Here is a 17,177-nt window from a genome sequence, read left to right on the forward strand (position 1 = left end):
GTGAGCCAATTTCAACCAATTCTTGTCATGTGGACATTAATGTGACCTAGTAGAAAGATCAGTATGGTCCACTTGGGCTAGCAGCCAGGAATGATGGATGGGTCAGACAATACAAGACTGTTATCTTTGAAATCGGTTTCAAAGTCCTCTGACTCAAAAATGCCAATGTTTCGTACCTGTAATTGATTTCCCCCAAAACTGAACAAAATGTAATTTTGTTTTCTTACAAAAGGACGCTAAGCTGACTCGGACAGAATCAGCTTTTGACAACATTTGGTCTTGAATGTGATGGACATTTGTAGGACTTTGAATTTGAAAAAAATGACGTTTTAAATATATCACATAACCTTTGTATGATGATGTATATACAAGCAGCATGTGAAGGGGAGATAGGGTTGTTGACTAACTCAACCACTATTGGATGGATTTGGTTAAACTTTGGAGGTTAGCCTCATACCCATGATTCCAATCTTTACGACAAGTGAAGAAAATAGTCTCTCAACCATAGCTTCTTATTCACACAGACTTTTTTTTAATCTCTATATATATCTGCAAGAAACCAAATCTGGTACCTCTCAGCAATCTGGAAACTATCAAATGCATCAGCTCGGTTAGTTCTAGTCTAAAGAGTTCAGATTTTAAATAATTAATTTGTAGTTTAAAAGATAATGGCCCTAGAAAGCTTCCCTGGGGGACCCCAAATGCAATGGGCTTAGCACCAAAAGTACCCATTAACATTGTCCTTTAAATATGCCTGTAGTATTATTGTGAGAGTCTTGTCTTTCATTCGTTCTTTCTTTCTGGGGACTTATAATCAAACAGTCTGAGTCTGGGGATGTTGATTATCTCCACCTTTGCTGAATGGATTTATTTAAACTCTTGATATTAGCCTTTTACCCATGATCCTAAGTTAAACAAAATGTCTCTCGACCATAGCTTTTAATTTGAACATAGACATCAACATTTTAAAAAAAAAAAATATATATATCTATATTTATCTGCAAGAAACCAAATTCTGGACCATCTCAGTAATCTGTAATCTATCAAATGCAAGCTTTATTTTTATGTGCAACGCTGATGTGGTGTAGAGAGACAAAACTCTACTAGACAAAAGTCAATAGTCAAGGGGGATGGATTTGTCAAAGATTTATGGGATTTCACTGAGCGCCCTGAGGTTTGACTCCTGTGTCAAATCAATAGCATTGTTGGCTTCAAGCGAGTTGCCTTCTTCTGCAGTTAAATATCACATGCTGATTCGATAATGTATGCAGGCACTTATCTGAACCTAAACAAACCTTTTATAAATGCATCCAAAGTTGTTTAATTTCCTGTACCACCCACACTAATGTTTCACATTAACCAAATGTTTATGAATTTTGCACATCTTAAAACCACAAAATGGGATTTTTTAGCAAGCTTCATTTCCAAAGTCAGATGTTTTATATTCACCTGAATGTTCATCATAGGGGTACTTAGATCTTTCTATATATTTAGGGCATTAGTGCACAGGTCAAGCTGCTGTTTTTAATGAGTTGAGAGGGAGAATGTGTTTAACTTTTCCTTTAACCACATTATTTGGATATGAACAAACAGTTCAAATTGCAGGTTATCCTCATAACTACATAAATATATAGGAGTCACTGAATTAACTTCTAAACTCTGTCACTTTTCATCCTCTGATAGCTCTCTGAAGCTAATTGCTCCTTTATCTCATCAAACTGTCCCTGACACTGATCTTTATTTATTCTCTTCCTCCTGTCCATCCATAATTAACAGCTCCCAGTTCGGCTCCCAAAGATTTGACAGTGATCAGTCGCGAGGGTCGACCCCGCGCCATTTTAATCAGCTGGCAGCCTCCGATGGAAGCTAACGGACGGATAACAGGTGAGCCAACGCACAAACACACCACTCGACCCCACAAATAAACCACTCTGCTCTCCAACTCAGTGCTGAATTAACATTCACACAAATTATTCCTCTGAGCTCTTACTTAATTTGATATTTAATTAACTTCTTTAAAATAATGAATGAATCCTTTAGTCTGCAAAATTCCTTAAATGAGGCAAAAGCCATTTCTTAAGATATCGACACACAAACACATACACGCACACACACTTACAGTAAAAGAATTCTGTTGTTGCTCAGTGTATCCAAGCCAACACACACACACACACACTTTCTTCCATTGTTCTCCCTCTCTTCCTCTGGGCGATCGACCCGGCTGTAAACCCGTCTGCTTTAACGAGCTCTGCTGTTCCTTCAGCGTCCTCGAGGACGAATCAAATGCTCCCTGCAGGGATAACAGCATAACACACTTACAAACACACACACACAAACACACAACACACAACACACACACACACACACACACACACACACACACACACACACACACACACACACACACACACACACACACACACACACACACAAACACACACACATAGACATATACAGAGAGTATTTTTAGATCCTTGCAGTCTTGTACTACAATATTTCTGACTTTATTTGATGATGGAAACATGAGGTTGGTCCCCTCTCAACAATAAGTTAAATATTTGGTCTACTTGTTTTCCATTTTTTCCTCAATAGGAAAGTGAATGTTAATTTATAAAGATCGCTTCAGGATCTCTACTGCAGTCTGGATGTTGGGATCACATTTGATGAAATATTAATACACTAACTTCTTGTGTGACAGGTTACATCCTGTACTACACACTGGATAAGAACATGCCGATCGATGATTGGGTGATGGAGGCGATCAGCGGCGACCGGCTGACCCATCAGGTCGTGGATTTGAACCTGGACACTGTTTATTACTTCAGGATTCAGGCCAAGAACGCCAAAGGGGTTGGCCCGCTGTCTGAGCCCATCCACTTCAAGACTGCCAAAGGTCTGTGCGAGTGTGTAACTGTGTGTTTGGGTTTGTGTTTGTGTGTGTTTGTGTGTGTGAGAGCCCCCTGTCGATGTATTCCTTTGGTTTGTATTTTACTCGTGTACTGACTCTTTGTTGTTCTCTCTTTCAGTTGAACATCCAGACAAGATGGCCAATGATCAAGGTAGGATTTATCATCTTCTTATTTCATGTCAGATGTTATTAGATATTTTTTATTTAACCTTTATTGAACCAGGTTTGTCCCATTGAGATTAAGAACCTCTTTTCCAAGGGAGACCTGACCTAGACAGTCAGCTGCAAAAGAGTCGGTCATCTTGGGCAAGACACTCCCTGGGCTTTGTGGGCGCTGTATGAATGGAATCAGTTAATACTGATGGACACACATAGCAGCCTCTGCCATCAGTGTGTAAATGTGTAGGTGTGACCTGCAGGGTAGAAGCGTCTGAGTAGTCAGAAGACTAGAAAAGCGTTATACAACCCATTCCACAGTCCATTCACCATTTACAACAACTGCCCAGACATTTTAATCTGCGCAGAAATAATGACAAAACGACTGAGCGCACAACCACTACCTGAGAGCCGTCCAGAATCTGTGTCAGGTCTACAGAGCCGAGCCAGCGTCCCCTGTTCTACGATCAGGCATGCACACTGCTGAAAGTGAGGTTAGACAGAGTGCCTCGAGTATTGTCGGGTAATATACAAGGTGTGTATGGCATTCAAAGCCTATTTGTCCACCTCTTTCAACAAATGCATTCTGGGAATTTTCACAGCGGCTGAACAGAAGTGCAGCGAGGCGTTTCAGGCGTTTGGACACTGAAGCAGAGAGACTCGGCGCTGGTGTCAGGGTGTTAAATGGTGTTGTTTGTCACTGACAGACATATGTGTACGTGTGTGTGTACGTGTGTGTGTGTGTGTGTGTGTGTGTGTGTGTGTGTGCGCGCTCGCTCTCCATATAAATCAGAGGTGTTGTCAGGGGAGGAGGGAAGATTGATGTTCAGCCCTCTTGCTGTGGACCCTACACTGTAAATACACACACACACACATGCAGACACACTGTTTAATGCATACACAAAGATAGACTGACAAAGAGATGACTGATTTATGCGTGTGTGTGTTCAGATTTTAAAATGCAGCTTTAATCAAACCCCGTTTCTGGCACATGGTGTGTGATGAAGAATCCAGCTCTCAGTCTATAAATGAAGCAGAATTATGTATCGTGTCTGGATTTAAATGAATTTGAGATGTGGGGATGTTTCTTAATGGGAGTGACAGGGTTGAGGTTTTTTAAAAAATCCTTCTCATCAGTCTCCAGTCTCTGTTCTCGTTTCTCTGTGATGAGCTTCTTCTACATTCCTTTTAAACTCTCTCCTACGATTCACCCCACATGGTAAAAAGCTGAGGAATAAATGACATATACCTGCAAAAAAAACATTTAATTAGTTAATTATGTAGGCGTGTCCCCAACTAAGGAGTTACATAGTCCAACTCACACACTAACACACTGTGTGTGTGCGGGTCTGACCTGTGACAATCAAACTGTGTCCTAACTCACCATTTGAAGATGAACTGAATTCTCCTGATCAGAATAATCCACCAAACTGAGTCCCCACAATTTGAATCCAGTAAGAGAAGTGCGGTTAGTGTGGTCTTGACTCCAACATTATAATGTACAATTAGACATGAAACACCTTGTAACAAATGTGTTTTTTTAATTTAATTGATGTCAATCAATCAACTCAAGGTGCTAAAATTTTGGCAGCTTTTCCTTTACCATGTATTTCCATGGATGAATAAAAATGATGCCATGTTTGAATAGTCTTGTCCACAACAGCTCTAGTTGTGTGATACTGCAGAAGCCTGCGAGTCCGTACTGTGGGCACCAATCCATGCATCACAGGCGTGTTAGTGTCCTGACAGGTGGATCAGACGTGAGGATTTACACTAAATGGACTCTCAGGAGAGAACTACACACACACAACATGTGTAGGGCATGCGTGTGTGTGTGTGTGTGTGTGTGTGTGTGTGTGTGTGTGTGTGTGCGCGCACTGGCTTAACAAAGTCATTTATTTTCTAACAAGGAAGCAATCTCTCTGTCCGATCCCTCTATTCAACCTACAAAATGACTCTCAGCCTCTCCGTCCTTCTTCGCTGCTGTTTTCTGTCTGTTTTTTCTGACCTGCTTGTTTTTTTTTCTTCATCCTCCAGGTCGTGGAGGAGACCACGCCTACTGGCCGTCTGACACCAACCTGATTGACAGGAGCATCAATGGTAACACAGACACACACATTCACACACACTCATACACTATTATTCTGCATGACTGAATCTGTCAGAAAGTACAATTACTTTTGGGGTCATTATTGGACTTGAGATTGTAATGAGACCGGTTCTCCAGAGAGCTGATTGCATGTTTGAGTGTGTGCATGTGTGTGTGTGTGTGTGTGTGTGTGTGTGTGTGTGTGTGTCATATTCTGCAGCATCATCACATTATCACAGAGACTCGGTGGTTGTCTTTGATCGCTCAGCTCAGTCATGTCTAAACTTATTTTAATGACCCGCTGCGTCCCGACGAGGAGGAGCTGCGGCTCGCTGATTTACACTCCGTTAATGTCGCTCCTTGTTTTGTTTTGCTGCTGGCATGAAAAATTAATTAGATTCACTATCTCTCCATCAATCAGTGTTTTTTAAAAAAAGAAGACTGTAGAAAGTAATCTTCTTTATTGAGGAGCAGGATGAGGAGAGTGGCCACATAAATCTTCTGCTTGTTGTTTTTAATTTAACAACAACATCATGAATAATTATTTCAAGTCGGACACTGACAGAGAGGAACACGAGCCTCTAGGTTTTTAAAAGAAGAAAATGAAGGTTCTTCTTAGGATTGTATTATTACATTATCTCAACATTAGACTTTTCATATACCAGAACAGTTTTTTCTTCAGATGAATGCTTACACTTGAAGCTGTTTGCTGCATTAAAGGTTGCACCAAAAGAAAGACCAGAACTTAAATCTCTGCTCACAATTTAAGGTGCGCAATAGCCGCTGGTCATGTTCTTCTTTTGGCTTTTCATCATACAAAAGCTAGCATGCATGAAAAATAAATTAACCAATGAAGAAGAGATATGTGCAGAAAACTTTGTTTCATTTCAGCTCCAAAAGATGCAGAAACACATCTTCATATCAGAACGACCTCTTAAAGCAGATTTCTAGTAGAAGTAGACTAGATTTCTGCTGAACTGGTTTTCCAGCCACTGGTTCCTGCAGAGTGATGTGCACAAATCAGTTTATGCAAGCCCAAGTCTTTTGGCACCAAGTCTAAGTCAAGTCCATCTTCTAGTTTAAATAAATGTTATAAAACATGATTGCACGTCTCTTTTCTTAGTTCAGACTAAATCATTGCTGCTGTCCCTCTGCTACACCGGCCACTTCAGTATTTGTTTAATTCATGAACCTGTAGTTGAAGATGGGGAATTGAATTAGGATGATAGAGCTGACTTCTTTATGTGGAAACGCAGGGTTAACTGGATCGAAGTTAAGGTTGCAGCCGGGCTATTTCTTTTTTATCTGAATAGAGAGGGACTAAACTAGATTCAGACTCACGTTACTCAGGGTAAAAAAAATATTGCTCCCATTTATTAGGCATTAAATAACAACTCGTATTGACCCCTGTCCCAAATAAAGGCATGGTGATTTTACTGACTGAGGTAAATAAAAGCCTGGGCTATTAAAAGAAGATTCACGGTAAACATATAACCTAACACAACAAAGATAGACTACACAGCAAACAGGTGAGGTGAGAGAGCGCCCTCAGTCCTCAGTGGAGTGGATGAATCCTCTTCATATTTCTCAGGGATGTTGAGCTCTACTCCGGCTTCATGTTGATGTTTTAATGTCAGAAACATATTTGCATAGCAAGAAAAAACATGTGCGACCAACTTTACAGTAAAGGTGACTCTGCCCTTCTCTCTCTTACTCAAGTACAAATCATGCTGGAAACCATAACTGTCGTGTCTCATTTCTGCTTAAAGACAAACTGGTCAGTTACCTCTGCTCTGCACAGAGGTCAGAGGTCAGGGCTTGTAGCTGCTGGTGATTCAGTGTCTCTGTGGAGGACAAGCTGAGCAGCGTGTGCAGTGTTACTGCTGCCTCAGGCAAACATAAATCCGTCCGCTCTGACCTCCGCCCCCCTCCGGCTTTATGGCGGGTCGGCGAGGGCGAAGCCTCGTTCATCAGCCGCGCCGTATATATCATCTTTAACACGCTGTCGTCCTTTATGTCGCAGCGCTTCCTCTCATGAGAAAAAAATCACCAACAGAAAAGAATCACTCTTTCCAGCAGAAACCAGCTCCAAAGATCTCAGCGTGTTCTGCAGAACGAGCTCTAAAGATCTCAGCGTGTTCTGCAGAACGAGCTCTAAAGATCTCAGTGTGTTCTGCAGAACGAGCTCTAAAGATCTCAGCGTGTTCGGCAGAACGAGCTCTAAAGATCTCAACGTGTACCACAAGCTCTAAAGATCTCAGCGTGTTCGGCAGAACGAGCTCTTATTCATGTTCTCCAGAGGAGGTTGCTGTTGGCTGTTGTTCCGTGCTGAGAGCTCGACATCACTCAAGCAATGCACGTCATAAATATCTCCTGTTTAAGAGAAGGAAGCCAGGTCTTCAGAGGAGTTTTAATGGAAAACATTAACATCTTAAGCTCCCATATTCTGCAAATATTTCACTTATTGTAAAATTACATTAGAGCCTGTGTCCACCTGCTGAGTGCCAGCGTCCATTTTCATTTGTTCCCGATGAGGAGAGAACATTTGCAGCAGCAGACGCCTTGAAAGGACACAGCGTCCTTTTACCGACTGCACTGCCTTTTTGTGTGCTGCCGCTCCGAGAACTTCTATAGTTGAAAATCTTTCAACTTTTCAGAAAGTTGCTGTAGACATCACCAGTGCTCTTTTCAACCAGCCAATCATACACTGTACAATGTATGTTAGGTTGGTCGGGACTCCCCATGTTGTGTCCTCACATCCTCCTTGCTCTGTGTCTGATCTGAGCCGTGATATCGGGGCCGTCATTATTATTAAGCTGATCATGTAGGAAGGCAAAGCATCCTCTGTTTGATGCTCAGAATGAAGGGGAAAAAAACAATCTCAAATATAAAACATACATTAAAAAGCAGTGGAGCAGTGTTGGTCATCCAGCAGCTGTTGTCAAGAGATGTTGTCATAGCTATAGTTGTCACAAGATGCACCTGCAGAGCTTTTATTCTCAGTGCACAACCGCTGCCGAGCGAACAGCCAGGTGGATACAGGCCCTTAGACATTTCCCATTCTGTATGAGGCCTGGAAAATCTTTTCACTTTTATTTCACAGCTGGACTTGAAACTGAGGACACAAAAGTAGAGTTCTAGTCAAGAAATAATATCTTCAACTGGAGTCTTATTTGTGCTCTAGTTGTCCTTTACCCTGGTGCTGAAAGAGTGATCCAAACATCGGTCAGTCCAACAAACTCCTCTGGTATCTGAACCGTTTCAGATTTCTTGATCACACTCCACCTGCCGTACCCTTCTGATTTTCAAAAGCACCATGACTTTTACTCTCACACAAACTAAAAACCTAAGACGAACATCTATAAAGGGTCGGCTTTCTGCTTGAGAGAGAATGACAAAAATGCTGCAAAAGAAAAGGAAAGAAGGAGAGGGAGATGATGAAATCCAACTTACAAAGAGAACAGAAAAGAGGGTTGTATTGTGGCTGCTGTGCTGCAGCTGTAAGCTGTGATGGATTGTGGTTTTCATTGAGAGAGACCGCTGAATGGAGAGAGAGAGAGAGAGAGAGAGAGAAAGAGGTAAAGTGATTCTCTTTCTCAGGCCTTTTCTTTCCTTCTTCCATCTCCTCCACCTCCCCTCTCCCGCACCGACAATTCTTCCCTTCCTACTTCCTTTTTCCCTCCCTTTTATCTTTCCCCCTGTCCTTTACTCCCTGTATTTTATTTCTCCTCTTCCTCTCTCTCTCTCTCTCTCTCTCTCTCTCTCTCTCTTTTTACTCACTTCCCCCTCCTCTACATCCAGACTTCTGCTCCTCCTGTGTTTCCTATTTTCTCTCTCTCTGCTTCAAGGTCGAGTTAATGAATGACAGAGCGTGTCATCAATTCCCTTTTTCCCTTTACACCTGTCATAGTGTCACACACACACACACACACACACACACACACACACACACTGTGTATTGATTTGTACAGCAGCAGCTCTGTGTTGTCAGTCCAGTGAAACTGCTGTGGTTTTCATTCTACCGTCGTTTATTTTGTGTCTGTGTGTTTGTATATCACAACAGACTGAATAAGTGTTCAACATGTTGATTATGGTTTATTTATAGCAATACAAATATTTAAGGAAGTAGTGCAAACATTTAATGATTAGGTCATATTTTTAGATCTGTCACATGAAGTAAAGGAACACATTTACTTTTTAATGTGCCTTCCCCGCTTCTAGGTCAGTGGCTGAATATTTTTTCTTCTGATTTCTGATGTAAAATGTTAAAAAAAAAGAAATATTTTCAGGATTGAAAGCAAAGTCTGTAAGTTCTGCCACCAGGGGGCTCTCTATCAAAACAATAACAAAAGATGACTTTGAGGTGGGCGGGGAAATGGGAGTGCAACCCTGTGAAAACTATAAAATGATATATTACTAAAGTAATTTTAGTACTAAACAAAACAAAAATATAAAAAATAGGTTTAGTTAATTTTTAATTAATGTAGATATTTTAGTGTAAAAAAATCTACATATACCTTTCAATAAAAAGATTGGAAAAAAATGAAAGTAAAATTAAACTTCAACTGATTCAAACAACTTAAGCCCAACCCTTCCCAATGAGCTTCAGTGTCGACCACACGGCAGCCTGTGTGAGCATCGACTCTAGAGAGGAGGGGGTCGGGGGGAGACAGCTCTGCCTTTTGTTTTGAATTCAGACTGCAGTACCCATTTTAAACACTAGGTGTCAGAGTTACATACTGCTCCTTTAAGTAACCCTTAAGCTAACAGATCATCTCGTTTGTATGTTTGAAACCTGTTTAATATTTCTCTTCTGTGTTCGTGTGTTTCAGAGTCTCCTATTGGTCAGATGCGTCCTCCTCATGGCAGCGCCACGCCTCAGAAGAACAGTAACCTGCTGGTCATCATCGTGGTTTCTGTGGGAGCCGTCACCGTGGTCGTGGTCGTCATCGTGGCGCTCATCTGCACCCGGCGCTCCTCCGCCCAGCAGAGGAAGTAAGACATGTTTTTTTTATGTGTGTGATGATGGCGGTGAGCAGATCAGAGTAACAAGGCAGATGTCTAACAGTCTCTCCTGGTCGTTTAGATTTTAGATCGACTCTGCACCTTAAATATGTTTCTGTAGACACACGTCTGATCATCTGTAGTGACAGGCTCCCTCGCCCATGCTTTCCCTTACCTGTGCTCTCCCTCGCTTGTGCTCTCCCTGACCTGTGCTCTCTCTCCCGTCTTGCAGGAAGAGAGCGAGCCACAGCGCTGGTAAGCGGAAAGGCAGCCAGAAGGACCTGCGGCCTCCGGACCTCTGGATCCACCACGAGGAGATGGAGATGAAGAACATGGAGAAAGCTCCGAGTGTCGCCCCGTCAGGACACGACTCGCCCCTCCAGTCCTGCCAAGACCTCCCCCAGGTCGCACACAGCCAATCAGAGAGCCAGATGGGCAGCAAGAGCAGCCACTCAGGTACAGCGCCGAATGCTGATTCACGCATTTATTTTTCCACATAATGGTTCTAGAATAAAATGGTGTTCTTTTTAGTTTATATTAACTTTTGATACTCTTCCTTTAGTCTCATGCCTAAGAAGTTTATATTCCTTTTTTTCATTAACTTTGTTTCTTGGGGTCTTTTTTATAACCAAACCTCATCTAAGAGTTCATCTCTTTGTTGTCTGGCAACACCAAAATACCATGTGTTTTTCCCATTTTCGAATCAGGGTGTTTGTCACCTGCAAGCCAAAAGTGACTTCTTTCCTTCACGTCTGTGGTGCTAACTGAATGTTTCCATCAAGAGACTTGATTTTATTCCTGAACGTCACATATGCCTAATGACCCCTGATTCCTCTTGAAGTAAAAAACAAATCTGTTGCCTTCCCATTTTAGTGATTCTCTTCTGATTGCTTGATGACAGGAAATAACAAGTTCTTGTTTTTATGCCTGGCTGCTTGACGTTATAGGAGCCGACAATGACGAGGCGTCCAGCAGTATCTCCACTCTGGATCGCTCCATGGGTGCCAGGAGGGGCACACGAGGCAAAATGATGATTCCCATGGACTCACAGCCGAGCAACACACGTAAGTAATACAACATTGTGTGTTTGTTTGCTGGAACACAGGAACTGAAACTTGCTTGATTTCAACTAAGCCTCTAAGTAACAAGGCAAATCATTCTTTTGGCAGCAGTGGCAATCAAACGTTGACTATAACGCTCCCTCTGCTTGCAATGAGCAAGAATTTAAAAAAAAGAGGGGGTTCAATGTTGAACAAATCTTTCCAATCATTTGTGCCAGACTTGAAACAATACTTACAAAAAAGTCCTGTAGTGTGCAGTAAATTACAAATCGCTAACAGAACTGTAAGTCCACAGCTGTGCCAGCTTCTCTGTTTGGCTGTACAGAAGCACAGCGCTAATTTCAGCTAAACGCTACGATGAGAATAGTGACATGACAATGTGGTAATGCTAATGTTGTGGCAGCTGTGGCTCAGTTGGTAGAGTCGGTCTTTGGAAGGTTGTGGGTTCGATCCCCAGCTCCTGCGGGTGTGCCATGTGTGTCCTTGGTCAAGACTCAAGTTGCTCCCACTGCTTCGTCAGCGGTGTGTAAATGTGTATGAATGGGATGAGTTAATACTGATGGACTCTTTACTCAGCAGCCTCTACCATCAGTGTGTGAAGGTGTAGGTGTGACCTGCGGTGTAAAAGCACTTTGAGTAGTCAGAAGATTTGAAAAGGGCTATACAAGCTCAAGTCCATTTACCATTTACCGTAATGTTAAGTAGGGGCAATAGTCCATGTTCACTTTAGGTAAGGGTAAGCTAACATTTGATAATTAGCACTGAACCAAAGTATCAGTGGCGCCGATGGGAATGTCTTCGGCTTTTGGGGGTATTTGGTCATAAATGGAGATTAAGACAAATAGAAATCTTGACCTGATGATGATGCTGGATGAGAAATCCTTGTATGCCTAAACAGCTGTTTAGACTTTGCACTCAAACCCCATATGTTCACCTCATTGTGGTACTAAAGTAAAACATTCAGGAATCACCAACGTCAGTAGGATTCATCATCCTTAATAGATTCACCAAATTTCACAACAATACATCCATTGGTTGTTGAGTCTTTGAGCCCAAAGTGGTGGACCAGCCCATTTCTGTTATTGGAGCCACGTTGATAGCATTGCTTTGAACTGCAGTGCTGAACAGAGCTTTTGCCTTTGGTGGTTTTTATTTGATTTCAAAAGGTTTATTTCTATAAATTGCTGATGGTTTATCTTTCTTCTGCGTTGCGTCCTGAACCAGGCCCAACATGAACTGAACATATTCTACATGACGTTTTACATTATGGGCCTTGCTTCTTCTTCTTCTTCTTCTTGGTGCATGGCGTGTCATGTAGCAAGTCTGCAGCAGCGGGGTGTCTCCGGGTGAAGATGGTTCATCTATGTTTCCTCTCAGCCTTTCTTTGAATTGTTGAGATGTAAAAAAAAAAAAAGTATTTTATGCAGAGTTAGAAGTGAAGTTGAGGGAAGAGGGAAGGGACACATAGACTTTCTCCACCAGATAATTAGCCTGTGTGTTCTGTCAGACGGACTCTGGAGACAGCGGGGGACGGGAGGAGATCTGAGGACCATCAGGGGAAAAACAGAGACAGTGTTCAAATATATAAGACATAGAGAAGAGAGGAGATGCTCTGAACCCAGAATGTCAGAATTTTTAACCCAAAGATATCCGATTTCCTCTTCATATGTCTCTCCACAGTGTGTGAGTCCGTCCACATGAAGGAAGATTTAAAGCTTCTGTTCTCCGGCAGTGTCTCCGATGATGTAAAGTAACATGTGAGGTTTGAAATCAGTCAGAAGAAGAGACTATGTGAACTCTGCAGTAGATGGATTGAATCTCTTGTCAGTTAAAACACATCTGGGGGCGCTAGTAGCCTAGTGGTTAGTACGTGTGCCCCATATACAGAGGCTTTAGTCCTCTTAGCGGGCGGCCCGGGTTCAAATCTGACCTGTGGCTTCTTTCCTTCATCATTCCCCACTCTCTCTCTCTCTCTCTCTCTTTCTCTCTCTCTCTACATGATTTCTGACTATCCACGGTCCTTTATCTCTAATAAAGGCATCAAAACACCCAAAATAAACCAAAAAAAAAAACACATTCGAAATTTCCGACAAGGGGCTCAGATTTGTTTTTGTCCTCTCTAAAGTCACTCTTACTCTTAAGAGTTGTCCATCAATTAATTTCAAATACTACAATCACTGAATAGACTGTAGAGAGGCTTCATTAAAGTAAGACCAGATCAGAAAATCTTGACTTCAGTTATTGCAGCCACACAAAGCTCTGATCATGTCCGGCTGGAGAAGTCCGACTGTTTTCAAAGATCTGTGTGTGTGAGATCACTGCATCGACTCTTCAGTCTCTTGTCTGTTTCAGACTTTAGTCGGACCCCTGCCGGGTGTTACAGCAGCAGTCAAACTTCACTTCGGCTTATTGGGCTGATTAGAACGCCATCTCTTCTCAGAGAGATCCACAACGAAGCATATTTGATTCACAGTTTGGGGTTTATGCTTGATCAGGAGTTTGTTCCTTTTGGCTCTTGATTGGCTAAAAAAAAAAAAGGGTTTCCAACTGAGTGAGAACCACCAAAGTTTAAGGCTTTTATTTTGGAGGACAGGAGAGTGGATAGAGTAAGGAATCGGGAGAAGAAAGAGGGGAATGACATGCCGTAATCGAAACCCTAGCGGCTTGCGGAACAGCTTCAGAAAATGGGGAACCTTACCACAAGGCCATCCAGCACTCCCACCTAAGTCTTATATGACTCCAAAAACCCCATAATCCTTTGTTGTTTCCTTAGCTGCATTTGGAACTCACTGAACGACGCAGAGGAGCTCAGCTGAGACAGGTGGAGAGAGGAGAGGTAACTTCACTCTGAGCTGAAGCTTCACCTCCTCTCCATCTCTCCGAATGTCTCCACGTCTCGTGTCCTCTTCTCTCTCTGCTCCGTCGTTTTGTTGTTGTTGCTGTTTACTGCAGGTGTCACAAACTGAAGCTGCTGCTCCGAATGGAAGCAACGAGGTTACGACGCTGCGTCTTTTATTTCTGCAGGGTTTGAGTCAGCGGGTGACTGATGATTTTTTCAAGCATGTGACAAGTACTCGTGTGTGTGTGTTGTGTGTTGGGTGTGATATGTGGGTCACAGTGATGCAGGAAAAAAAAGCCTTCAGGCCTCCTCAGCCAACACACACAAACCCGTCCTCCAGTTGGATCTATTTTCTCTCTCTTTCTCTCCGTTTCACTTTCCGTCATGTTACACTTTTATTGTATCTGATCTTTTTTGTCAGAGTTGTGTCAGGAACACTTCTCCTCTCCCCATCATTAACTCCTCCTACAGATTTGGAGGTTTTTTTGGCTTTGTGGCGTTTAGATTTTTTCTTCTTTCCTCTCTGAAATGTGAAAACTCAGGGGGTCACTGATAATTAAAACATTTGGACACCATAAATATCCATTTCACATTCAGTAAGTGTCATGTTTAAATTCACTTCACACACATTTTCACACCAAATTCAATCAAATATTCAGACAAAGGCAAATAAAGGAAGTGTTCAAAGAAATATCTCGTTACAGAAAGTAGATTACATCAGATTAGAAAATTTAATTTATCCACTGCAGGAAAACTCATTTGCCACCTAGTCAATTTATGTACACAACAAACAATATGATCCAAGCAGCAACCTCACATGTTGATAAACGAAGCCATGGCGGAAGTGCATTATCCTGCAGTTCATGGAGTGTCCACTAGAGGCTGGCTGCAGAAGCACAGGAAGTCACATACACACCCATTCAAAAAAGCCTGTTTTTACAGCAGACATTAACATGTTTACATCCTGGTTCAAAAAACCGAAATAGGTTTGATTAGCTCACACACACTGTACGGGGTGTGAATTTTTTGATTAGTCAAAAGTTTTCATGTCATGACGATACGTGTTATCCATAGGCATGTAGCTGACCTGATTGACAGGTGGGCGCGGTGTAACGCTTCATCAAGAGGCTTAAAACCCGCCTCAGCTCCAGCTCTCAGCCTGTCGTTAGGTTGACTGAAAAGTTAGACTGAGACAGGATTTCCAACATGGCGGCTGCTGTCGATGATCCCCCGGCGCCCCCTGCAGGAACAGATGGCTGACGTCACTCAGGCTTCGTCCATTAATATTTACAGTCTATGGTACAATCACATAAATAACAAACACCATTGAAACCTTTTAAGATAACGTTTACAGCCATGAATCAGAGCCTCAACTCTAAATGTTGTTTAGAATATCTGACTGCTGCTGGAACAAAGGAACATCTGAATGAAATGTTGCAGCATTTAAAAGGAATCCTTTTTTTGTGGGTCAGAGAATTTAACCAAATTGCCGCTCCTCCTTTTTAATGTCTGATTATTTGATTGAGTGTGAAATCTCCGGTCCCTGCAGGCTCGGCTTCTATCTTTACTCATGTCTCTCTCTGTTTCCACTGAAGCCGCTCTGGGCTTCTTCTTTTTTTTTTTTTTCATCTGAGCCCAGCAGACGACGGCCGGCTCATCTCTTTATCTACCTTCAGTTTTTATCTCTTTGTGTCTGCTGTCTGCTCTCTGTTTCTATCCATCTGACTCAGGTTTTGTCTCTGCCATACTGGTGTTGTTATTCCAATTCACTTGTGTCTTCATCCTTTTTATCCAGCTTTAATGCATTACTCTCTTTTATCTCAGCATCTCTGCTTTTTCTCTCTGCTGGAATCTTCCTTTTTATCCGTCTCTACCGTTTTCTTTTGCATCATCTGTTCCGAACTCCTTCTGTCTCTTCTATGTTCCCTCTTTATTATCTCCTTTAATTATGAATTAACTCCTTTGTCTGTCTTTGTCTTCTCATTGATCCATCACTTTATATTTCTGTAGTTTTTTTGTAAGTGTGTTTCTAAAATGTCCAGAGCAGAGATGTTTTCATTTCTCTCTGAATTTCTGTCTCCTCTGGTCTTTGGCGTAAACATACACACATAGTGTAACACACACACAAAGACACACAGAAGTACACACAACACACCTCCATTAACCTGTAGCTTGCCGTCCTGCTGCACCAAAATAATCAATATTATCCATCAATAAAGCTATCGATCAGGCTTGCTCATCTCTGGTCGGTCCCGCTGCTGTAATCAAACCCTGCTTCTCTTTAAATGGTCAGAGCTCAAACATACACACACACGCACACACACACACGCACGCACGCACACGCACGCACACACACACACACACACACACACACACACACACACACACACACACACACACACACACACACGTTCACTAATACAAGAACATACCTCCTAAAGCTGCTGATCACAGACATGCTGCTTACAAATCATCAATACGCTTCAATCAATACTGGAATTGATCAGCGCTCAGAAGAATCAGACCTCCGGGGGTACGAAAAAGAAGAGGCCGAAGGCAAAGGAGAACTCCTCCTCCTCCTCCTCTTCTTCCTCCTCCTCAGTCTCATTCTTGTCCCTATCCCTCTTCCTCCTCTTCCTCCTCCTCCTCCTCCTCAGCCTCCCCCCCCCAACCCTCTTCCTCTTACTCCTCTTCCTCCTCTTCCTCCTCTTCCTCCTCAGCCTCCTCCTCCTCCTATCCCTCTTCCTCTTACTCCTCTTCCTCCTCCTCCTCCTCCTCCTCCTCCGCCTCCTCCTCCTCCTATCCCTCTTCCTCTTACTCCTCTTCCTCCTCCTCCTCCTATCCCTCTTCCTCTTCCTCCTCCTCCTCCTCCTCCTCAGCCTCCTCCTCCTCCTCCTATCCCTCTTCCTCTTCCTCCTCTTCCTCCTCTTCCTCCTCCTCCTCCTCCTCCTCCTATCCCTCTTCCTACTCCTCCTCTTCCTCCTCCTTCTCCTATCCCTCTTCCTCTTCCTCCTCTTCCTCCTCCTCCTCCTCCTCCTATCCCTCTTCCTACTCCTCCTCCTCCTCCTCCTATCCCTCCTCCTACTCCTCCTCTTCTTCCTCCTCCTCCTCTTCCTCCTC

General features: G+C 42.7%; 1 protein-coding gene across 1 annotated transcript in view; it reads left to right on the plus strand.

Annotated features, from left to right (window-relative positions):
- dcc (DCC netrin 1 receptor) overlaps nt 1–17,177 on the plus strand; it is a 240,628-nt gene that overhangs the window by 188,043 nt on the left and 35,408 nt on the right. Inside the window, exons 19-25 of the mRNA XM_061060638.1 lie at nt 1,777–1,884; nt 2,699–2,893; nt 3,027–3,059; nt 5,102–5,164; nt 9,986–10,148; nt 10,390–10,613; nt 11,105–11,221. Coding sequence (XP_060916621.1) covers nt 1,777–1,884; nt 2,699–2,893; nt 3,027–3,059; nt 5,102–5,164; nt 9,986–10,148; nt 10,390–10,613; nt 11,105–11,221 — 903 coding nt within the window. The remainder of the gene's footprint in view (nt 1–1,776; nt 1,885–2,698; nt 2,894–3,026; nt 3,060–5,101; nt 5,165–9,985; nt 10,149–10,389; nt 10,614–11,104; nt 11,222–17,177) is intronic.

The sequence above is a fragment of the Labrus mixtus genome, chromosome 17 (assembly GCF_963584025.1).
Source record: "Labrus mixtus chromosome 17, fLabMix1.1, whole genome shotgun sequence".
NCBI lineage: Eukaryota > Metazoa > Chordata > Actinopteri > Labriformes > Labridae > Labrus > Labrus mixtus.